General features: G+C 32.3%; 1 protein-coding gene across 1 annotated transcript in view; it reads right to left on the reverse strand.

Moving 5' to 3' along the window:
* The window catches only part of Luzp2 (leucine zipper protein 2), a 286,032-nt gene that overhangs the window by 250,833 nt on the left and 9,552 nt on the right, over positions 1-25,647 (reverse strand). The window contains exon 3 of the mRNA XM_027936693.2: positions 16,235-16,297. Coding sequence (XP_027792494.2) covers positions 16,235-16,297 — 63 coding nt within the window. The remainder of the gene's footprint in view (positions 1-16,234; positions 16,298-25,647) is intronic.

Here is a 25,647-nt window from a genome sequence, read left to right on the forward strand (position 1 = left end):
TAATTTTATTATTTGAATAATGATTTATCTTAACTGAGTTTTTTCTCCTTCATGTTAATCATATTATAATAAAATATTAAGATTGAAATTGACACTATGATCAGCTCATTAAGTTTCTTAATAAAATGTCAAACTCTACTACTGATATGCCATTAAAACTCCTAAGTAAATAATAATGTCTGCACAGGTTGCTTAAACATGCTTAAAGCACTCTGCTAAACATTTCCAAGCAACGTTCTCTCTTCATTTAATAATTCACAGATTGAAAGAATCCAAGTTATGGTACCATTTTCACCCATCATTGATTATAAATTCCCTGCCCATTCATACAGCCATGTCTGAGATTGTTAGTTCCTTCTTTCCTGGCTTTCTCTCCTTTTCAGCACTGAGAATCCAAGAGTATAATCTCTCCTCAGAGCATAGTAGATAAGACAGCCACAGTAACAGAAAATACCCAGCAAAGTGGTGAAAGCCACAATAGAGCTGTGTTCCAAATGTGATGTCAACAGATGATAAAGTCAATTTGTTTACACAGGAGGGTCTAAAAGGCATCACAGAGAAGTCTTTGAAGGAGCAATTGGCTTGAATGGTATCTGATAGCAGGAAGAATGTTATGTGTGTTACATGGTAAAACTGAAATCTGGTATGGCTCTATCCTTTGACAAAGGTGTGGGAATTGTACTTGGATCAAGTTTTCCAAAAGCTTGCTCCCAGGTAAATGCCTGACTACTTAATAGATATGTATATGTATACGTGTGCATATATTTATGCAAATATATTATGTGCCAACATGCACATACACATACTTAAAAATTCCAAAACTAATCTATTAGAAGATAAAAGTGACAGCAAGTTGAGTTGTCGTGCACAGTATGCCTTTTTAGAGCTCACAGTACGTGGTGAAAGAAGCACTCCCTCCTTATTGTCACCAATTCCTGATTGCCCTATTTTAGTAGAGACTCACTCTTCAAATGAATATGAGTCTGACTGTGACTTTAGACAGAGAATCTGGTTAATTACTGCTAGAAAAAGAATTCAGCTTTCTTTTGAAAGAAAACACATAAGCAATTAACCTTTTTTGACAAAATCAATGAACAACATCTAAAGAATGGAAGAAAAATATATTTATGAGAAAAATTTTAATAGAACCAATACCAGTGAGTATGTATACTGATGATAATATAGGCTAAAATTCATTTTGTCACTATTGTTTTCTCAAAGAAAAATTACAAAGGTTCTTAATTATAAAGTAAGGCATTTTAGTAGATATTTTCCATATTATTGATGGTAAAAATGATTAAGAATTCTAAACTTATGAGGTAAGAAAAGAAAAAACGAAGTAGGAAAAAAAGATGAATTTAATGCCCATTTATGGGGCTTAACTTTCTTAAAAAGTTTGCTCCGGCATTATTGAAAGAAAAAAAGTTTCTTGTTTTTTTGTATAAATGCTGTTTTTATGCTGTGTTTGTTCACGTAACATCAGTGTGAAGTAACTGGTCAACAGATTAAAGATGCATGGCTCTGGATGTGTTTAATGATGCTGCACAGGAAAGGCCTAAGAAATGCCTAACTGGCACTATTTTCAATAAAAATTTCACTCTCCAATAGGAGGTTTATTCCTACAAAAACAGTTGTTATAATAAAAAAGAAATGAGATAGACCTAGAGATATCAAAGGTTAAAGGTTTACTTGATTACTGATTAAGAACTTATTATATATCACATACAATCCCACAAAGTAGAGATGATTTGAAAACAAGTAGTATTTCACCCTCCTGTATAATAGACCCACACATTGCAATAAAATATCTTTTGAGAAAAGAGAATTTTAGTGCAATGCCAGTACACATATGTAGGGGACATTAATCTAGCTATGACAAGCTGTATATAGGCTCTATAGGGTTGGGTCAAAGTTTTCCACAAAAGGCAATAAATGTAAATTCAGATATGGAAAGAGTACATTGCCTTGTTTATGAAAAGATAATAATAGAAAGCCTCTCAAATAAGTCATGGAGCATATTCTGTAAGAAAAGATCTAGTTTGAATATAAAAAGTCTTTGAAGTCTAACCCAAACTTACTAAATCATACTGAATAGTTTAACATCAGTTACTCAATGTGTTAGTCTGCTTTTCAGAAATATGTTCAAAATACCTGAAAAGAACATTTTAAGGAGGAAAGTTTATTTTGGGCTCACAATTTCAGAGTCTCAGTCTATTATCAGACAACCCCATCACTCTGGTCCCATGGTGATACATAACATCATGACTCAAGGGCATGGTGGAGGACATTTGCTCAGCTTATGGCCGTCAAGAAGCATATATATATATATATATATATATATATATATATATATATATATATATATGAATGAGAGAGAGAGAGAGAGAGAGAAAGACAGAGAGAGAGAGGTACCAGGGACAAGATATATAATCCCACAATGGCATGTCTCCAGTGATCTACTTTCTCCAGCCATGTCCTGCTTGCCTTCAGTTGCCACCCAAGGGTACATTGAAATTATCAATCCATCAAATGAATGGATCCACTGGTGAGGTTAGAGATCTAATCATTGCCTGAACCCCATTCTGAACTTTTCTGCATTGGGGATCATGCTTTCAAACATGAGCTTCTGAGGGAATATTTCTAGATCAAATCATAACAGCGAGAAAAGTTAACTTTATAGAGCAACCACAACTTTCTATGATTTATATAGACATATAATTAGAGATTTGCTCATATTCTTTGGCTGGAATACTGTTGTGAGCACTACTTATGTGCAGAAGATATCAGGAGGATAGAAAATATGGTCCCTACTTAAGTAGGTAAAAATTTCCAGCTAAAACTTGTGCAATATTACCAAAGGAGAGACTGGGAGAATACTAGTGGATATGTGGCTGATTCTAACAACCATCTTATTTTAAATTGAACTGGGAACCAAGGGAGAGAGAAAGAATCTGACATGGTAAATGGTACAAACAAATAGAGTACAAAACATAATATTTGTATTCTTAAGTCTAGAAAATCTATAAAATTTAGGAACCTCTGAGATTATCCACAAACACTAGCTTGACATAGACTACATTAAAACAAAATTCATTTCACACTAAGTATTTTCAGTAACTAAAATTTACTATGTAAGAAAAGATTATTTCCCCTTCTTTTCTTTTAAATGGTAAAATATTTCAAAATGTATAGTAACGTATCACTTTGTTATGAAATTTTGTTTTCAAATATGAAAAATATTAGAAAAATAACAATTTATAATTTAGATTTTCAATGCTTTTATCTTTTAAAAAGTAGATTTTTTATTACAGCTATAATGTACATTTATCAATAAAGTTTTAATTATAAGAAAAGTTATAAATTTGCATTACAGTTGTCTGTAAGTGTAACATTATTAAAAGACCAGAGTAGTATTTCTCTGCTCTGTTTACACCAGTATAATCTTATTTATAAAAGAGTGCATGTTAGTATGAGAGGAGTAACATCCAACAGAACAGTAAATGCTTAGTAAAGAATCCAGAGAAGGGTTTTATTTTAGTTATGGCACAAATAGACAGCTTAGACAATGGACACCTGCATGTGACATTTAGAAAATTTAAAAAAGGCAGTAATTATTATTTCCAAGTCTACAGTAATGGGGTTGAGAGAACCCCACACACAGTGAGGAAAGCACCAGAGAAGCAATGAGAAAGTTGAATGCTTAGTTCCTTCACCCTCTCCTTCAGCTGTGGGATTAAGAAACTTGGAGGGTATCTAGGATTTAGTTTTCTTTATCTCTTTCTTCCATTTTGAAATGTGGTTGGCCTGACTTACCAGATTGTGTAGAAACTAAGTGAAGTTATATATTCAAAAAGCTTACCACTAAGAAGAGCAATTAGAAAGATAACATGTTAGCTCCAAAATTGAAAATGGTGGCTGGGAGTTATTTTTTTTTAATTACACTTAATAATTGTACAAATGTAAGGGGTACAGTGTGATAATGTGATATATGCATGCAATGAATAGTGATTGAATGAGGGTGTTTAGTATTTTCATCTCCTTAAATATTTATCATTGGCTGGGTGTGGTGATGCATTTCTGTAATCCCAGCAGCTGAGGCAGGGGATCAAAAGTTCAAAGCCAGCCTCACCAATTTATTGAGACTCTAAACAAGTCAGCAAGACTCTGTCTCCGAATAAAATTCAAAAAGTGCTGGGAATGTGGTTCAGTGATTATTTGTCCCTGGGTTCAGTCCCTGGTATGAAAACAAAACAAAATGAAACAAACAGTAAAATTTATCATTTATTTGTGTTCAGATTATTATCCCTCTTGTAATTCTTCATGAAATTTATAACAATTTATTGTAGGTTGTAGGCACACGATTGGGCTATAGATTTAGCAGTAGATTTAACTGTGTTTATATTTAATTGTGTTTTGGTACTTTTTATCCTGCTTCTTTCTATACTCCTTTATTCCTACCCTTCCCAACCTCTAGCAATTACTATTCTACTCTTCTATGAGATCATGGTATTCGCCTTTCTGTTCTTGGCTCATGTCGTTTAATGTAATGTCCTGCATGCATATCTATATTGCTGCAAATGACAAGATTTTGTTCTTTTAAAGACTAAATCATATTTCATTGTGCATATACCTCTTTTTCTTTATCTATTCATCTATTGCTGAAAGGTCAGTTGATTCCATATCTTGGCTATTGTGAATAGTGCTTCAAAATCCTGGGAGTGCGGGTATCTCACTGATTGCTGATTTCATTTCCTCAGGATATATACCTAGGAGTGGGAAAACTGGGTCATCTGATAGTTCTATTTTAGAATTTTGAAGAACATCCTGTTCTCCCCAATGGCTGAACTTACTTACATTCCCACCAATTTGTATGAGTTTCTCTTACTCTGCTTCCTCACTAATATCTTTTTTTTTTTTATTATTGTAACCATTTTTACCTGAGGTGATATTTCTCATTGTGGTTTTGATTTGCAATTATCTGATGAGTAAGTGATATTGAACCTTTTTGTTTGTATACTTTCTGGCCATATGAATTATGGGACATTTGATCTAAATACTGCAGAATGCATATTCCTCTCATCAGAACATAGAACAGTCTCCAGGAGTGTCCCATATGTTAGTACAAAGCAAGTGCTCACAAATTTAAAATCATCAAATAATATTATGCATCTTTTCTGACCAAAATGAAATTAAACTAATAATCAACAAGAGAGACTTTAGAAATTCATATAGATCATGGAAATTAAACAACATACTCATGAAGAACCAATGAAAAAATTTTCATTTTCTTTTGATAAGCTATTTTTTAATTTTAGAAATGGATAAATCTAGCAGCAAAATAATTAAAACATACTTACTGAATACTATGTGATAGGCATTAAATACCTTGACAGTGATAGCTGTTTATTCAAATTGATCCTCATTTTCCTTGACTAATAAAAGTATGTGAGGCCCAAGATATACCATGGTATATCCTCTCCAAAATTGCACATAGATTGTACTTCTGGTGCAACACACACTGCTTTTGAAAATTTTCCTTCCCAGATGTTTGGAGTCACTGAGTCAACAGATTGCCAGTGATCTGTGTGACTCTTTGCCAGTAAATAGGATAATTTCACCTAGATCTAAGAAAGGCAGATGGCCAACTATCTAGTCACTCCCACTGAATCATAGACTCCAAACAGCTTTTAGGAATTCACACATTAAGGAAGCTCTGGAAATAATTGTTATTCAGCCAGTCAGCACCTGCCTATCAAGCAGCATTTGACAGCCACTTTTTAGAGCCTGACTATTCAAAGTGTGTATCCAAAAACTGCTTTGAGATCACTTGGGCACTTGATAGAAATGAAGAATGTTAGGACCCACACTTAAACAGAATCCTCAATTTTATAAGATCCCCAGGTGCTTCTCATACATAGTAAATTTCAGAATCACAGAGAAAGAAACCTAATTTTAAAAAATTTATTCTGTAAGGAAGAGGTTAGAAGTCTATGTGAAATGCTAAGTTTAAATCATGTGTAGGATATGATTTCAGAGGCTGGAATGTTCTTAATGTAAAAAAAAGGGACCTTTCTATGAAATAGCTCATTTGCAATTTTTAATACCAGTTTTATGTATCTGATATTCACCACAGTGTGTAAAAAGATCTACGTTTATGAAAAATGTGAAATGGTACAGAAATTGAAGTTCCTCCTACCTGTGGCTATAAAACCTCCTGGAACACAGGTCTCAATTATTGAAGGAGAAGATTGCCCCATCTAGTGTTGCCTTCTGCGACTTTCAGTCATAGGTTGAAAATGATAAAATATAATTTTAACCTTCAACCTATTTCAACAATGATAAAATATTGCAGAGCTTAAAATACCTCTACATTTCTTTGAGTTTGAAGGGCATATATGATAATATTATCAAATATCTTATAATCAACCTCTTTTAAGTATGTCAAAGTGAATGGAATATTGACAATTTTGAAGGAGGAAAGTTGGAGGCAGAAGGACACAAGATGGTGTATCTCAGCTGTTCATGGAAATTATATTTAAAATAAGGAAAAGAGTTTTTCAAACTAGGTTTAATGCAAACATGTAAAGACTGAGCATATTTTCATAATTCATATTATGAATTTAGTTAAAAGGAGACAATATTAACTCTTATGTCAGGCAGTCTTGGTTCAAACCCTAACTGAATGACTGATGCATAACTTTTAATTCTCTTTCAATTGTTTTGTGTTAAACTGTGGATGATGATGCAACAAGGAAATCTTTGCTGAGTCTAGATCAAATGTTGGTTGGTACATTTACTAGTATTTACTATAAATTAACTGAAAAGTAGGTAGGCATGGTGGCCCATACCAATAGTCCCAGCATTTTAGTCCCATGGACATAATGTGTATTATGTGTTTGTTGGTCTTTGGTCTGTCCCTGAAAAGAGAGAATTTGAAAAGATGGAATAAGACTGTCTAGAAATGAGAAAGAGATATATTCCTGTGTTACATTGTATTATTATTTAATACATGAAGTTCTTGATTGTTTAACTGTTTATTATTACTAAAAAAGATTATGTATTTGGATATAGTACAGCTTATTGATGAATAATATGGGGCTGGGGATGCTGCTACTAAGGTGGTAGAGAGCTTACCCAGCACATGTGAGGCACTGGGTTTGATCCTCAGCAGCACATAAAAATCACTAAATAAAATAAAGGTATTATATCCATCTAAAACTAAAAATATTTTTAAAAAAATAATAAATATGCTGACAATTATTTCCATGTGTTGAGAGATTAAATGTGCTAAGGGTCTTTCATGCATTATTTTGATGCAAATTAAATTGAAAACACTTTGAAGTGCATAAGAAAATAAAATAATGTTTGCAAAAGACATAAGAATAAGGAGTAATTCTTTCCCCTTCCTTTGAAGCATGGTAAATATAACTAGACATTCCTCTATCAGGAAAGAGAATAAGTGACCTGGATGCAGGTAGAGGGACAAGAAGCACTGTTTGATCTGTTATTTCTAATATTTTATACAAGCTGAATATCCAGACAACAGGAAGGTACTCAGTACTCAGTGAAACTGATTCACAGCAAGTCTAAATAAAACAAAATCTTATGTAGACAAACATAAATAACCCCAAGACCGTGATCCTGACTTAATCGGAAATGATGAGTAAAAATTCCATGCCATCGCAAAGGGGAAAGTTCTTAGAAACAGTTGTCTGATAGAAGGCACCTTTCAGATTTAACTTTCTGTATATTATACTTCAGCTGTATCGATCAGATTGGCTGCCCCAGCATCTGCTTATAACTAATACAGCCTTCATGAGGGTACTGCAAACATGTTCATTAAAAGTAAGCTGACCTGAAGTTGTACTCGGAAACAACACATCTCCAAAAGCAACCATTTCTTCCAGTCAATAAAGAACAACTCTTCACCTACAAGGGAACTTTTCATATATCAACTTTTAAAAAAAAATGTTTGCTTTCTTGGTTTTGAATGAATAGCTATTAATTTCAATTATTTCATTCCTTTCACAGGCACCATTCTATGAAAGCCTTCAGTGGCCAGTCCATGTGCCTAGGTTGTTGTCCTTATCTGTTCCTTTTTTCATTCATGTTTTTGTTGTTGCATTATAGCTATACACAATGGGGGGATTAGTTATTATATTTTCATATATGCACACAATATAACAACACAATTTGGCCGACATCATTCTCCAGCATTTCCTCATTACCTACCCTCCCTTTCCCCCTGTCCCTTTACTCTACTGATCTCTCTTCAATTTTCATGAGTTCACACCACGACCTTTCTTTTCTGTTTTCCTGTCTAGTTCCACATACAAGAAAAATCATATGACCCTTGAACTTCTGAGTTTGGCTTATTTTGCTTAACATAATGTTCTCAAATTCCATTTATTTTCCTGTAAATGACAATTCTATTCTTCCTTATGACTAAATCAAACTCCATTTTGTATATATACTACATTATCCATTCATGCATTGATAGACACCCCAACTGATTCTATAGTTTGGCTATCATGAATTGTGCTACTATAACATAATGACTTTAATTCTTAGGGTAAATATGAAGGAGGGGTATAACTGGGTCATACTGTAGTTCTATTTCTTTTTTCTTTCTTTCTTTTTTTTTTTTTTTTTTTTTTTTTTGTGGTGCTGGGGATTGAACCTAGTGCTTTTTGCATGCAAGGCAAGCACTCTACCAACTGAGCTATATTCCCAGCCCTATTCCTAATGTTTTGAAGAAATTATACATTCATTTCCATAGTGGTTGCAATCCCATCAATAATGTAAAAGAGTATCCACCTTCATTCAAGTCCTTATTATTGTTTGTATTCTTGATGGCTGCCATTCTAACCAGAGTGAGAAAAAATCTTTACTAGTTACTCTTCTGACAGGAGATTAATAAACAGAATACATAGAGAACTAAAATCCTTAAGACATACACACACCAAAAAAAAATCTAATAAATCAATTAACAAATGGGCAAATGAATAAAACAGTCAGTTCTTAGAAGAAGAAATACGAATGGCCAAAAATACGAACAAATGTTCAACATTGTTAGAAATTGGGTAAATGCAAATTGCCTGCTAATTTTCAAAATTTTACTCAAAAAATGCTTGTTTTTTTCTGTATTATACTTACTTTGTGTAATTTTAGTAGTGCTTGACATCTACATGGTAAATATGTCACATATTACATAATATTTCTCATTAAATTTCTGAAAGTCAGACAGAACTTTGTATAACTGAAATTTCATAATACTTCCATCTTTCTAGACTCTAATTCAATATTGGGACAATACAAGGAAGTAAGTAATATATTAATTATAGTAATAAATACATGAATAAATATTTATATGCATATAAATAAATAAATAAATAAATAAAAACATGCATATAAGTAAATTGGAATACTTTCATGGGCATACTTACACCAAATAAATTATTGCCTCTTTTCTTGTTTAAAAAATGATTGAGTTGTGTTTGAAGAATACACAAAAATTGTATGTATACATAGAATCCCAGAATGTTAATTCATTTGGAAATGGGGACTTTTCAATTTTAATTAAGTTTTCAAAGTTCATTTATATTGGCATAGGTCCTAAAATGAATAACTGGTATATTTATAAGAGGAAATAATACACAGATCCTCAGAAAATACACTGTGAAGGTCGAAACAGAGATAGAGGGTGACATAACTGCCACTCAAAGAGTTTCAGAGATTTCCAGGAGGCATCCAAAGCTAGGAAGAAGCAAGGAAAGATTATTATGTAGAACCTTCAGAGGGAGGATGTACCTGAGTGTCTGCGGGTTTTGAACACGCCTGTATACCTGTGAGAGGGCAAACTTCTTTTATTTTAAGTTACCCAGTTCATACAGTTTACAGAAGTTTAAGACCAAATACAAATGAGTTACAATAAATTTTAAACATTGGATACAAAAAAATCTGAATAATCTGTTGCTCAAAATGTTTCCTAAATTTTCCCTCAAAAAGAGCCACATCACCAGGATAAAGTGAAAAAGTTGTGAAAAAATAATTTAAAGACATTTGAGCATGTCCTGGGCTATGTGTATTTGACTTAAGCTGTTAGAACCATTCATCTGCAGGCAGGCATGAGAATTCATTTTCAGAATGATGACCCTGAAGCACTCTATCACGTTATGAAATATCTCAGCATCTTCACTTCAGAGTGTTTGCTGAGGCAAGAAGATGGGATAATTTATTTTAGAGAGATTTAGAGCCAAGAGAGTTGAGCCAAAATGGGTGTTCTTAAAATCTACTCAAGTTTTCTTTACATCAGTGGTATTTATACTTTATTAGTTTTAACTTCAGTCCTGGTCTCCCTAGGAGAATATCCACCTTCTTCCCAGAAAAATATATACAAGCACATATACCTTTTTTTTTCCTGTTATGTTAGCATGGTCAGAGATTGCCTGATATCAGTCTTTATATTTTGTAGGGTCTCAGAACAATTCCATTGGAGAGAATAGCCAATCAACAAATTGGATTTTAATTCCAAATTAGGAGGTTGTGTCTTATATTTCTTTAATTCATTAGTATTAAAAGAAGATTTGATACATTCCTTATTTTAATGCATATATATATATATATATATATATATATATATATATATATAAATCCCTGGCTGTTTATTATCTTGTGAAAAAATGTGAATTATCATATTTTATGGTAGATTTCTAATTTCAAGGAGTCTGAATCCAGTTGCGAAAAAAGTAAGACAAAAGAAGATTAAAATCATGAAATAAATTTGACGAGTTGCCATCTATACACCTGAGATGTTGTCACACACACACACACACACACACACACACACATTCACACACTTGAGTGCTTAGGCAGTTGTCTCAGAACATACTTCTTAATCACTCAATGCCCTTCAATGGTGGCCTGCTGGATGCTAACGCCACACACTATAACACTTTGTTTAGAATTTCTATTTATACATGTTATCAATCTTTGGATCATTGTTTCTACAATGTGAATGTTTTCTGTAGTGTCAATTCCTTGTTTTCAATGAAAAATTAAAGCAGAGAAATAAAAAGTGAATAAGCAAGCTCCCTCCACTTCCAGAAGTCATTGTAGTGTTAGGGCAGAAATGAATTAAACTCTGCTAATCAGACATAATCCTTAAAATACATACCTCTAAAAAATATGTTATATTTGAAACCAGGGTAACTTTGGTCCACACTGTCTTAGTGAATGACATTAAGGCTATATGGTTCTCAAGGCTGCTGTTGTGGGTTACCATGCAGACAGGCCACTTCTGGATCTGGCACAGGAGACCCATTCTTTAGTCTTGTCAGAAGTATGTTTGAGGAGCTTTTCCTAAAGGTCAGCATAAAAGCTATAACTGCACTACCTCTAATAATTTTGTGGAATAGCTATATGGCCAAGTAATTTTCTTTCTTAACCATGTACTTTGCCACAACCATGAATTTTACTAAATGCTGTACTACCCCTCACAAACCCATTCCTTATTCTTCTATGTCTGAACGTGAGTAAGACTGGTTTGGAACTATTTGAAAGCCCAGAGATACTTATGGGAAGGTGCTCTTCCCAGGTATTTAGAGAAATGTCAAACAAATTTAAAAGAAGATTAAATGAATTAATAAAAAGAGCTGTAGGTGACAGATTGTAAACTCAAATTTGGGTTAAACTTTATGGTCCCTATGTTACTGTAAGTAGAGAAAAATGGAACCATGAAATAGAGAGAAAGGCTGACTAAGAAAGTAGCTTTTAGGAGTTCCTAATTTCCGTCACTGAGAAGACTGAAGCACATTCATTTTTCCTGGCCTTGTTTTCAGAGTGATTCCTTATTTCATCATTATCTGGAAGTATCTTGAATGCATCCCAAAGGGAAAAAAAAGTCAAAATCCAGAAAAAACAAATACACAAAAACTACCACCATAGGAAAGAATGGAGGAAGATATATCTCCTGTCTTGTCTTCCCTCTCCTTCCCCCTGCCTTTCTCTTTTCTCAACCTCCCCTTTTCCCTCACACATTGCTATGCACTCCCATAAAATGTCCCGAACTTTGTTAAACTCAATTCTTTCATGAAGGGATTTCAACTTATCAAGGATGTTTGTCACAATGCCTGATGTGCCTTGTATACTAGCCTGCTTGTTCCTGGAGCCTTTCTTTTATCTAAAACCATTATAAACAAACTAATTTGACCCCAGCAGAAAATTGGATGAAACTCAAGAAAATTAGAAGTGATAATAGAGAAAGAGGGAGTTGAAAGTAAAAATTCAAAATGAAATCTCAGCTTTGCACGGCATGAGCTAGACTATGTCAGATGATTCAGTGAACAGATATATGGAAGACAGGGAAGGAAGACTGAATTTTTTCTTTGTTTTTTATTTTATTTTTTTATGGGAAGAAATGTTCCTTTAAATTTTGTCCTATGATATCCAAATAAAAAATGGGAAGTAAACATGTAAAAAATGTGTTAAAATGAATTAAAAGAGAGATCAGGCTTTAAAGGCTACCTGAGCAGACAAGACCAGTTAAGATTCATTAGTGGCCTTAACCTTGCTTGATTTGCAAACATGAACAAAACTTTATTGGAACCACTTCTTATAAAAACTCATATTAAATCAAAGAGAATTCAAGCTTAACCAATCAGGAAAAAAACTAACCAATAACTATAAAACTAGAGATTTTCTAAGGGAATAGCTACATAAGGCAACTGTATAACTGTAATCAATCTAATATTTTCTTAGCTTTACTTCTGTTTGTCCTATAAAATCCTCTCTCTAGAGCTTCCTTGGTGGAGCTCCAAGTCACTTCTGGTTTGGAGTTGCACACTTCACGAAATACTGGCTGTTCAAATTTACTCGTTAAAATATTTATTGTGCCTCAGTTTACATTTTAACAGCTGGGTTGCATTGGAAAGATAATAACAACAGGCATAGATTAAGAAGTAATGGAAAACATTTTTTTTTTTTTTTTTTTTTTTTGCTTCATGGGAAAGCTTGCATTCTGCAAATTGCACACAGAAAGTGCAGAGTTTGAGGGGAAAAAAATAGGATTGGTAAAAACCACTTACTGTATAACTCTGTAAATATAGTATTACCAAAAACAACAACAGAACAAATAAACATACAAGCAAAATCTCATCTTAAACTCAGGATTTAGTGTCCTAAGATGTAGATTCTGGAGGGAATCGGCTTCTTATAGAGCATGTTAGCATAAAAATTAAAATCTGAGACGGATTTTTCATTCATCTCTTGTTTTCATGCAGATGAAAAATTTTAATAGAATTTTCTCTATTCACAGTTTAGCCAGATATCTTAGTGCAGTGTAAAGCATAGGAATTTTGAAAGCACTAAATCCCACTATAAGTACAGGCTTTTCTATAATAATTTTCTATTTTTCTTGAGTCCTTTATTGATTTAAAAAAAATTCTCAAAAGTTTGACAAGGCTATGACCCTACTGCTTCAAATCTTAACATACTGAGGGGAAATATGAGTTTTAAAACTTATATAATTCTGCCCTTTATTAATTGCTAATTTGCTGCAAGGAAAAAAAACTGAGAAAGAGTAGATTGGACTTGAATGTTCCATAAAGAAGAATTTGAACAAGAGGAGAGGCCCAGGAACTGAGACTTGAAGACACCTAGTTCTCAGTAGAGCTTTCATAAGTAACAGCATTCCAATTCAGAGGCTAAAAGTCATGCTCTTGGGAAAAAAGATGAACACAGAGGTGCATGCTCACAATGCTCTGATTAAGTACTCAGAGCTCACCCAGCTTCCAGTACCATTCTCCCTTCCCCCTGTAAAGAAGAAAAAACCCACTAATTATTTTCCTCTTTCATCTTGATTTTGCTGTCTGTATTCTTCCCAGTCACAATTATAATTTCTGGCTCCACAAATCTCTGGGGCACAGACTTCCGTGTAGTCTGTTCCAGATAAGTATGCCTGGATGGGGACACTGGGAGGTTTTCTTACATATGAAGTCCTTACATTAAAAAATTATAGTCTGAATAAACTTTTCCTCTCCAAGGAATAACTTAAATATTAAGTCTAAACTACTGGGAGCTAATGTAAAAGTGCATTTTATGCCTTCACATATGGAAAACATGCTAATTTCTTTAATAATGTTTCAAAAGTCTCATATTGAGAATTTCACCAATACTTTAATTCAAATGTTGTCACTCATCGACTTCAATTCTGTTCTAGATATCTATTTATACCTCTATTGTCTCAATTGCTTTTTATTGTTTTGTTTAATAAGTTTATTTGTTTCATTTGTTACTCCTGGATATATTTCATATCCATATAATTTCAGTGTAGAGAGTATGGGTCAATTAATTTATTTAATAAATTTGCTTCATTCTCACCACACTGACAACTTGCCCAAATAATAAACACAAACATTCAAGTAATCATTCAAGTTAAGAAAGCAAATTTTAAACATTAAATTGATATGTGTCCAGAATTAGGTTCTATTAAGAAGTTTAAAGATTGTTTGGAGGTTATCAGTTTATATCCCATAGATTTTCAATATCATGAAAGTAAACATGAGTAAATTTAATTATATAACTTATATTAAGCAGATTTTACCTCTGTGAAGATATAGTTCTTTCAAAATTCTTTAAGTCTACACAAGTATCAAATTAGAATTTCTCTATAAAGTGATCCCATAAAACAAAATATTTTATCAGTCTTTATATTTACTTACTAGGAATAAATTAAATTTCTATTTTTCAAAATTATTTTTCCTAAATTGAATATTAGAGTTTTAAAAAACAGATTAGAAGTTAACTGATATTACTTACAAAAATACTAATGAACCCAAAATCCACTTCTCTAGTAGCTGGGTTCTTATTGCTGTGTGTGTATGTGACTGTGCATGTGTGTGCAGCTGCAAACACACTTCTTATCATATTTTAGTGCTTATTTTAACATTGTTTTAAACATTTACTTTGCTTTAAATTATCTGTCGGCCCTTACCCTCTTCCACCTCCTTCTTCTTCCCTCTTCCACCTCCTTCTTCTTCCCTCTTCCACCTCCTTCTTCTTCTTTCCCCTCCTCCTTCTCCTCTTTCACATTTTTTTTGAGTTGAGTAATTTAGTCTTTCACTGAGCTTTAACTGTACCCTAATAAACAGGTATTTATCCAGAATATTCGATATTCTGATAACTCTGATCTGCTGAAAGTTATTACCTTAGTCAAGAAATCTGGAAAATACAGTGTACATCCTAATACACTTGCTTGAGAAGACTCAGCAAACAAGAAATTATTAGGAACAAAATTAAAATGCAATAGAATCATTAAAACAAAGTTGAACTGTTATTGCTTTCTAATCTTCTGTACAACTTTTCCAGATTTTAGTCTTTTAAAGTCATAATCCAGGTATAAATGTAGAATATTGGTACCAAATATCAAAGATTATTTTTGAGTTTGAATACCAACAGGGAAGCCATTTGGAAATAATAAAGTTCATTTGCTGTTTAAAATATCTAGAAAAAAAGGAAAAGTAATGGAAAAGAACAAGAGGGAGGGAATAAAGAATGAATAATGATGAAGACAGAAAGGAAGAAAGGAAGAACAATGTGTGCTAAAAATATTGATTTGGGATTCAAAATAGGCCATAGTTAGTGGAATTATTCAAGTAAGATTTGTTACTATTTAGTAATTGATGATCAGAATTGCATAATTGCACTTAAATGGAAATTAAAAAGGTGATCAAATCAGAAAAACAGTAATTATATAATAAAAGACAAGAAAAACATGGTAACAGGGCCTCATATGTTAAAATCTATCATGCAAGTGGTTACAGCTCATTTATGTCAAAAATTATAGCTGGTTTATGAATTTGAGTTTTTCAGGAATGCATTTTACATTCCAGATTATTTTTTGCAACCAAATTCCTCCTTGCTTTTTTTTCAGTGCTTATGATATCATTTAAGAGACAATTAAATTCATGAAATAAAAATCAATTTTAATATCAGCCTAACAAAATATAATTAGCAAAATGAGCTGGGAAATTTAGACTAATACTATTATCAAATGTATATAATCATGGAAATTATTCACTATTTGAAATTTCTAGCCTCAAGTTTTCTCACCTTTATTCATCAGTCAAAGGTCAAGTCAGCATGTGATCAAACCTCCAAACTTGTAGCAAATTTCTGTGTATATTTGTATGTATTCTGTGATTTATACAAAATGTTCCTGAAATATAAATCTTACCTCATTCTGGAGGTCTCGGATCATTTTGGTCTTTCTTTCCACTTCAGTCTTTAAAAAGTTAATCTGAAAATGAATACAATATTATGTAGATGCATCCTAAATTTATTTTTATGGTTTTTATATTTTTGATTATTTTCAGGTACAATAAAATGAATGTTCCTTTGTTATCAAATATTGAAAAAGAATAATTAATTAAAAAATTTCTTAATCAAAAGCTTCATTATTCAATTCATACATATATTTAAGGATTATATGAAAATATTCTTTCTCAGGTAACAATAAATTCATTTTTTTAAAGTTGAGAAACCATGCATATTACAACTGTAATTCATTTATTTTGCTAAACAATATGTTTAGAAAATTGAAGAGGGCAGGGATGGGAATAGGAAAGAGAGTAGAATGAATTGGTTCATAAATGAATACACAACCAGTGAAACTCCACATCATGTATAACAAGAAGAATGGGATCCTAATTACAATACATTATACTCCATATATTTAAAATATGTCAAAATGCATTCTACTGCCATCTATTTCTAAAAAGAACAAATAAAAACAAAAATATTACAAAAAATGGTTCTTAGAAAATACATTCTTATGTCAAGTCTAGTAACCTAGGAATTTCCCTTCATAAACATTCTAGTGTTAAATTAGTCCTGTGCCCTGGTTTGAGAGCAAATGTATAGTGATCTACCTTTTATAAAGGTATGAGATGTTGTATAAACTGTATCTAAGAAACTGTGATGTTTTCTCTTTGTGATCATATTGTTAGCATCTACAGTTACAACTTTAAGGTTGTATTCCAGGTGTATTTATTTGAATAGATATTGCATTTTTATCTGACCTGAGTACTTTGAAAGAAAAGCAATATTGCACAGTGTTAGGATTTTTATAAAATGTATAGTCTTTATAATCTCTGAGTGTTCACAATGGTTAAAAAAAGACATGATAGTTGATGAAACACTTAATTTCTCAAATTTGCTGCTTTCTGGTAATCACATATTTAAAAAAGTAAAAGATGGGTGAAATTGATTTTCTTGATATGCTTCATTCGGTAGATTTTAAAATACTATTATTTGTACATTTAATGCATTTGTGTGTGATGCTGGGGATGGAACCCAGGGCTCTGTATATATTAGGCAAACATTCTACCAGTGATCTGTTGCGCTTCCAGTCATAATAGATTTTTTTAAAAAAATATTTATTTTTTATTGATAGTGGGACACATTACCTTTATTTTATTTATTTATTGTTTCATGGTGCTGAGGATTGAACCCAGGGCCTCACACATGCTAGACAAGTGCTCTACTGCTGAGCCACAACCCCAGCCCCCATAATAGATTTTTAATGACAGATCTACATTCTTTATTTGTAGTCTGTATTTTAAATTTAATGTTTGTTTTACATTCATAGCATATCTGTCTTTGGACTAGCCATACTTCTAATGTACAGTAACTTCATCTATTAGAAAAGATAGCTTTAAAGATTCCTAGAATGATGAAAGGGAACCATTGTATGTATTATCTTGGACTGCAAAATAAGTCATTGGGCTGGAAATAAAGTTTAAAAGAGGGTTACTTTTCACCATAAACATAGTTTTAAAAATTGATTATTTATAAAATATTTCAAACACAAAAGAGTAAATAATATGTGAAATGTCCTGTGGGCCCACCCCTATGCAGATATAATTGTTTTGTCCAATTTCTTTAGATATTTAATAAAGAAACTGTTATAATACTATTAAAACCCTGCCTAATTTTCCTTCATTTATTCTTCCCAAAGGTAATAACTATCCTTGAAGTTGATGCACATTGTTCCTCTCATGCATATTTTGACCATTTTATTTATTGCATATGGCCCCATGAAAAACATATATCACTTTTTTGTGTTAAAGTTTCCATAAGTTCTTTAGATTTAAAGTCTATATTTGTGAGTAATATCTATGTTCATTTTATGTAAAACCAGTTAATTTGTTGTAGATGATAAATTTGTCATCATAGTAATCTAGTAAAAAGTACAAATTACTGAATAAATCAAAGTAAAGACTATTACTATAACCATTCATAACTACAATCGTTTAAATAAATGGATACTATTTTTCTTTTTTATATATAACAGTATACTAGTATGTGGCCATTCCTGGGGTCCATAAGTGAGTGTCCTTGGTCTAGAGTTAAGATTTGAATGTTCTATGGTGGGGATAACATCTCTGGCATCTGCAACTGTCCCTTCATTGCTTCCATTAACACCATTTCCTGATCACTAGATATGACAATTCCAGGGCAAAGAAGAAGTATAGCACAAATTCTGACTCCAAAATAGAATCTGGGCATATTAAATTTATTATGATACATTTAAAGTAGGACCCCAGAGAGAACTAGCTATATTGTAGCTGAAACAGATAAGGAATGTTGTAGACTAATGTAGATGTTGTGGTAAGTCAATTACTGTACAAATAATGAGCAGAGGAGGTCAGTTGTTAGAGTGATAGTAAGAAGCAGGGAGAATTAGCTGAGTCATTGAAGTACAGAACTACAAGAATGAAAATCAGCGGATTCCTGTTTTTCATGTCTTCAAGAGCAGCAGTAGCTCTAGAACCACCTGACAGAATTATCACTTCTGACTCCTGAGCTTAGTTTTCCATGAAGATCAGTTGGAAGCCTCATAACTGTTAGCATCCTTTCCTTTATGGCATGGAGAGAATGCATGACTATTCTTAAAATGATAGCAAAAACCCATACCCAAACAACTATGATGGTGAAAGTACACATAAAACAGGAGGAGTTTAAGAACTAGCTCAAATCTACTGTTCTGGTCATATTTACTTTTCTATAATTTTTAAATTAGTGCATTAAAAGTATATATCAACTAGCTCAATTGACTGACATATTCTTACATGTATATAACACTTGCCATATCAATTTTTTTTTTTTTTTTTTTTTTTTGGTGGTACTGGGGATTGAACCTAGGGCGCTTTGCATGCAAGGCAAGCACTCTACCAACTGAGCTATATCCCTAGTCTACCATATCAATTTTTAAGGTTACATTTGAACTATAGGATAATGACAGCAACCCAAATCATTAGTCATACTTACTATCTAATTAGGTAGGGAGCTCAAGTCAGTTGATAAAACAAAGGTATTATGTGGAAGAACTTGATGCAATTTGAAATTAGATATGCATGCAGAACAGTATGTCTCCCTACAGACAGATTTTTACATCTATTTCTACCCAAGAATTTTATTGGAACCAGAAAATTTCTATATATTGCTGATTTGTCTTTAAGCAATGAACTAGTGAAAGACATTTTAATTATATAAGTAATCTACTTTTTTACTGGTAGCATTATTTTCCACAAATCTTCACATGTTGGGATTATTCAGTATAAATTTTCCATAACTAAAAATTCAATTAAATGAAGAGTATACTGAAAATATGCTGTCAGACCTATAATTCTTTAAATATTAAATATTGACATAAAAATTTGAGAATGTGATATTTATTCAGGACCAAAAAAATTTCAGAATATTTTAAAAGCATTAGCATTTTATAATCACTGGTAGAATCCCAGAAGGATTTAAGATCCTTGGAGAAATAAACATCCCTAGCAGATAGTTACAAAATAATTTTCAGAGATGGGAAATACCATGTGTCTACTTTGAATAAAGAATGAAGCACAGTAATACTTCTTCCTTAATGAGAATAAAAGCTTTAAGGTAAGTCTTGTTTTAGAATAATTATGTCTCACTTAATACAAGTTAAGCCATAAAAATTAACAAGAGTAATGAAATGCATCAAATGATCATCAATATCTTTAATTATTCTGGCTACACCTGAGAGCTCCTTCTTCTTTGCTATAGTTTTCCATGAAGAAGACAAGTTTGAAAGATTTGTCACACATTACTGGCTTAGGGATAAAAATAATTATTCAGTCCTCATAAACAACATGTATAAACAATTAGATAAAGACAGATTTACTCTTTTAAAATTAAATTATTTAGAAATGTATCTTTTTTATATTTTTATAATTTAATAAACAAGACTGCCTTTATGCTTCATATTATTTTACTTGGGACTTAAATAGATACTGTTTTTATTTGTAACCTAATTTGCAAAAAAAAAAAATGCATTTTTTTATGGGAGAAAAAGCATAGCCTTTGGTATCTAATCAAAGTCAGCAAAAAATCTAAAATAGTACAAAAATATTTGTAGAAACAAGGCCAAATTCCCTCCTGATTTGAAAGAAAGCAATTACAATTACTTTAATCTCTTTCTTATGCAAATTTCAGTTACAACTATAGCCTTTTAAACAGTAAAATAATTAGTAATGATTCACAACAATAACAATGGTGAGAATATGTATAATTTAATCCTTACTTAGTGTCTTCATGTAGCAATACAAATCACAAAGCATTCTCTTTGAGTCTACCCACATTTTCAAAAGATGATCTCAATAATATTAAACTCATCTTCTCCTGGATACTAAATGCATATGAAAAACATGAAACAATTGCAATTTACATATTTTTTGTATGTGAAATCTATAAAAATATATATTTTATTTCTTTCTGGACTTACTTCATGTTAAAAACTTTCAAACTTTGAAGTATTAGAAGATATCATTTATTCAATTCAAATATAGAGCACATTTCTCCAATGTGACCAGTATAATTTCTTTTACATGTAGATGCTTTCATTCATTGATCATAATATTTAATATATTAAGCATTCTTAGATTTGTTTATTTGGGATTTCTACATCAAAAAGTCATTATAAAATATATCTGAGTATAGGCATATTATCATTTATTGATTTTGGAATCGTAAATGTACATGTGCATAAAGTGATATCAGAGTTCTAACTCTTTTTCTCTTCTCTAGGAAATATTGCATATATTAGAGATGATTAGTCTTTAAAAATACAGGTGAGAATCACTATTAAGTGGTCCATGCCTATAATTACAGTTGCTCAGGAGGATGAGGCAGGGAGATTGCAAGTTCAAAGCCAGCTTTAACAATTTAGTGAGGTCCTGAGCAACTTAGGGAGATACTGTCTCAAAAAAAAAAAATTAAAAATGGCTCAAGATTTGACTTAAGCACCCCTGGATTTAATTCTCAGTACTGAAAAAAGAAAAAAAAAAAAAAAAAAAACAATACTTCTCATGCTACAGTTTGAAAGTTTGGAAAAAGGACATCTTTTCATATATTAAATTTCTAAGTATATTGGCCTATTCAAGTACTGCATTTCTCTAGCAGAAATTTTGAAAATGTGTATTTATCTAAAGCTTTAATGGAGATTTTCAAAACTTCAGTGGACACTGTTTTAGTGAATTAATTTGAACTGTGAACATAGCTATTTTTCTTCTTTTACTCAATATTATAAAATTTGAATAACTATTTTTATTCTGTTTTGCAACTTATTTTATTTTTTTCAATTAAATTATTTTAACAAGTTACATAAACATTATTTTGCATATTAAGAGAGTAATACGATATTTCAATGCAAGTATATAATATATAATGTATATATCAGGTTAACGTATCTGTCTTATCAAGCGTCTATAATTTCTTCATGGTAAAAACTTTCAAATTCTTTCTTCTAGCTTTTTTTTAACTATACAGTTCTTTATTGTTATCTGCTGTCTAATAACACAGAAGAACTTCTTGCCTGTGTTGAACTAAAACTCAGTACCCATTGATCAACCTTTCCCTCTACAGTTTTCAGTCTCTGGTAACCACAATTCTGCCATCAAGTTTTCTGAGATCAACATTTTTAGATTTCACATGAATAAAGTTCAATGACACTTGTCTTTCTGTGCCTTATGTCACTTAGCACAATAACATCCAGTTTTATCCATGTTGTCACAAATGACAGGATTTTAGTCATTTTTATGGCCTAATGGTTTTTGATTGTGTCTATGTACCACATTTTCTTTAGCCCTTGGCATTTAGGTTGTTGCCTTTTCTTGCCTGTTGTGAGTAGGTGGCAATAAACATTGGTGTGCATGATTTCATTTCATTGAGATGCATACTAATTAGTTGGATTAGTGAATCATATGGTAGTTCTATTTCTAAATGATGGAGGACCCTCCATATAATTTTCCATAATGGCTGTGCTTCCTTTACATTTCCACCTATAATGTACATGCACTGTTATCAAGATCAGTTGACTGTAGATGTGTAGATTTACTTCTAGGACCTGTATTCTGTTCCTTCAGTTTATATGTCTGTATTTATGCCAGTATCATTTTATTTAAATTACTGCATCATTGTGGTATATTTTGTACTCAAGTAGTATAATGACGCTTGTGTTGTTCTTTTTGCTCAAGATGATTTGGGCTATTCAATGATTATTTTTTCCCCGTTTCCATATTAGGATTGTGTTTTATATATCTTTAAAGGGTATTATCTTTATTTGAATAGGGATTATATTGAATCTTCAGAATGATTTATTATGATCATTTAGAAAATATTGGTTCTCACCATCAGAAACACAAGATGTTCTTCCATTTTTGTGTCCTCTTCCAATTTATTTCATTGATACATTATAATTTTCATCATAAAGACATTACACTTCTTGGTTTTAAATGTATCCGTAGATAATTTGTTGCCATTGTAAATGTTTTCACTTTCTTGATATCTACTTCAGATATCTACTTCTTGATTATCTACTTCAGATAATCCACTGTTGGCTTATAAAAATGACTGCTATTGGTTTCTATGTTGCTTTTTGTATTTTATAAATTTGTTGAATTACATTATTAGTTCTAATATATTTTAGGATGGAATTTTTGAGATATTCATGTCACCTGCATACTGTGACTATTTGAATTTCTCTTTCCTGATTTAGATGCCCACTTTTTCTTTCTCTTGCCTGATTGTTCTGGCTAGGGCTTTCTGCACTGCGTAGAATACAAGTGGTAAAAGTGGACATCTTTGTTGCATTCTAAATCTAAGAAAGAAAGCTTTTGCTTTTCCCTACTCAGTCAGTGTCAGTCATTTCCTTAGAATAATGGTGTTTGTTGTATTGAGGTCTGTCCCTCTTCTACCTACCTTGTTCAGCATTTTACCATGAAGGGCACTTTATCAACTGCCTTTTTTGCATTTTTGAATATATCAGGTTAATATATCTGTCTTATCAAACATCTATAATTTCTTATAATGATGTGGTGTACCACATTTTTTGATTTGTATATGCAAACCATCCATCCCTACATCCATGGAAGGAATCCCCCTTCATCATTGTGAATAATCTTTTTAATGTGCTATTAGTTAATTTGCTAGCATTTTGTTACAGATTTTTACAACTATGTTCATTTTTTTCTATGGCATATCTATTGTTTAGGTATTAGGTGTCCCTAAAATACTCATGTGTGATATAATGAAAGAAGCTTAGATGGGTAATGATGGAATTATAAAATATTTAATGAATGTATTAATCTGATGACAGGAAATAACTGGGTGGTAACTGTAGGCAGGTTGGGTGTGGCTGGAGGAGGTAGGTCATTAAGGATGTGACTTTGATGTGTACATTTTGTTCCTGAAGAGTCTCTGCTTCTTGGTGGCCTTGTTCTGACCTGCTTTCCTCTGTTGCAGGATGTTATGCCTCACCTTCAGTCCAGAGGAATGGAACTAGCTGTCTGTGGACTGAGACCTCTGAAACCATGAACCCCAAAATAAACTTTTCCTCCTGTAATTCTTCTTGTCAGGTACTTTGGTCAGTATAGATGAAAAACTGACTAAAACAGTCCATCATGAGTATTTGCTTATAGTCTCCCTTTTCCCTTGTATCTTTGTTATGTTATCAGGGTAATGCTGGTCTTAAAGAATATATTTGGAAGAATTCCTTCATATTTATTTCTTTTGAATAACTTAAAAAGTGTTGTTATTACTTCCTCATAAATGTCTGATGAGATCAAGTAGTAAAGCTACTTTGTGTGAACTTGGGCTTGTCTTTATTGGAAGAGTTTTTATACTGCTTCAATCTTCTTATTTCTTATTAGTCTCTTTAGATTTTCTCTTTCTTTATTACTTTATTACAGTCTTTATTTTTATTCCCATTTGTTCTTTTGAATACTCTCTTTATAATACCTTTTGAAGAACTGAGCTAAAATGGGGGGAGGGCATGTCTGTTTTTGCAGCTGGGAATCAAATCCAGGACTTCACATATGCTGGACAAGTTCTCCCCCACTGAACTACATACACCTTAAATGCCTACTTGTTTTATCTTATTGCTTTATTGTCCAAACTTTATAATTCTTTCTTTCTTTTAAAACTAATTTTGACATTTTGCTTTTTAACCAGTTTGTTGAGTCATATTCTTCTTTAATATTTACTAATAAATTCATTTAACTAATTTAACTAATTTCCCACTGTTACCTTGGCTTCTATTGTTTTCATTTGTTTAAGTGTTCAGTAGGTTTTACAGCATTTTATTGTTTGTTTCTTTCTTTATTTTTCTTTTCTTTTTTTTTTTTTTTTTTTTTTTTTTGAGTTGAAAGTAGAAGCTTTATTAAAGGACAGCAGAAAAGACTTCTCTGGAGGAAGAAGGGGACCCAAAAGGTTTAATTCATGGAATGGGGAGGTCTTCCCTCTTTTATAGCTAAGGTCTACTTTCAGTTTTCCCAAATTCCTGTCATATTCCTGTCCTTTGTTCTGTTATCTTGCAGTGATGGAATGTAAGTGGGAAGTTCCAAAGGGTGGGGGACAGGTGGGCCAAGGAGTAATCTGGGCAGGAAGGGCTTTTGGATTAGCATCTCCAAGTTTGCTGGGAGCTGCTTCATTAACATTTCCTTGGGATGGGTTGGGGCCTTGGAGGTATTAACATTTCAATCTCCCCAAGTGCTGCTCTGGTTTCCTGGATTCCACTCTCAATAATGGCTTCCATTTTATTTATCTTACTGGATATTAGACCCGATTTACCTAACTACACTAACTACCTATCTTTAAATCTGGCTTCATTTCCCCCTCTAATTTTGGGAACTCCTTACTGCTGTAAGGAAAGAGGGCGATGACCATTCTGGCTTCTTCCAGCTAAAGGGGGGCAGTGTTGAGCAAGCAGTTTTGGAGTTCCCCTTTTTTAAAAATTGGGTCTATAGAGTGGTCCATGGTAGTGGTCCATGATAGAAGTCCGATTGAGAAGTAACAGGCTGGAGGGCCATTTGAGTGATGGGTGGTCTTGGTTTAGATCTCAGTGGGGAACATCTAATCTGTTACTGGTGATGAGTCCTTGCTTCCTGAATGCTGAAGTATAACAACAGAGAAGTACACAGAGGCAAGTTTAGAGTGGAAAGTACAAGCTTTATTAAAGGACAGCAGAAAAAACTTCTCCTGGAGGAAGAAGGGGACCCAAAAGATGGAAAGCCAATTATTTCTTTTTAAGGCAAAGTTTATTAGGAAATGTGTTATATATTT

The sequence above is a fragment of the Marmota flaviventris genome, chromosome 9 (assembly GCF_047511675.1).
Source record: "Marmota flaviventris isolate mMarFla1 chromosome 9, mMarFla1.hap1, whole genome shotgun sequence".
In the NCBI taxonomy this organism is placed as follows: domain Eukaryota; kingdom Metazoa; phylum Chordata; class Mammalia; order Rodentia; family Sciuridae; genus Marmota; species Marmota flaviventris.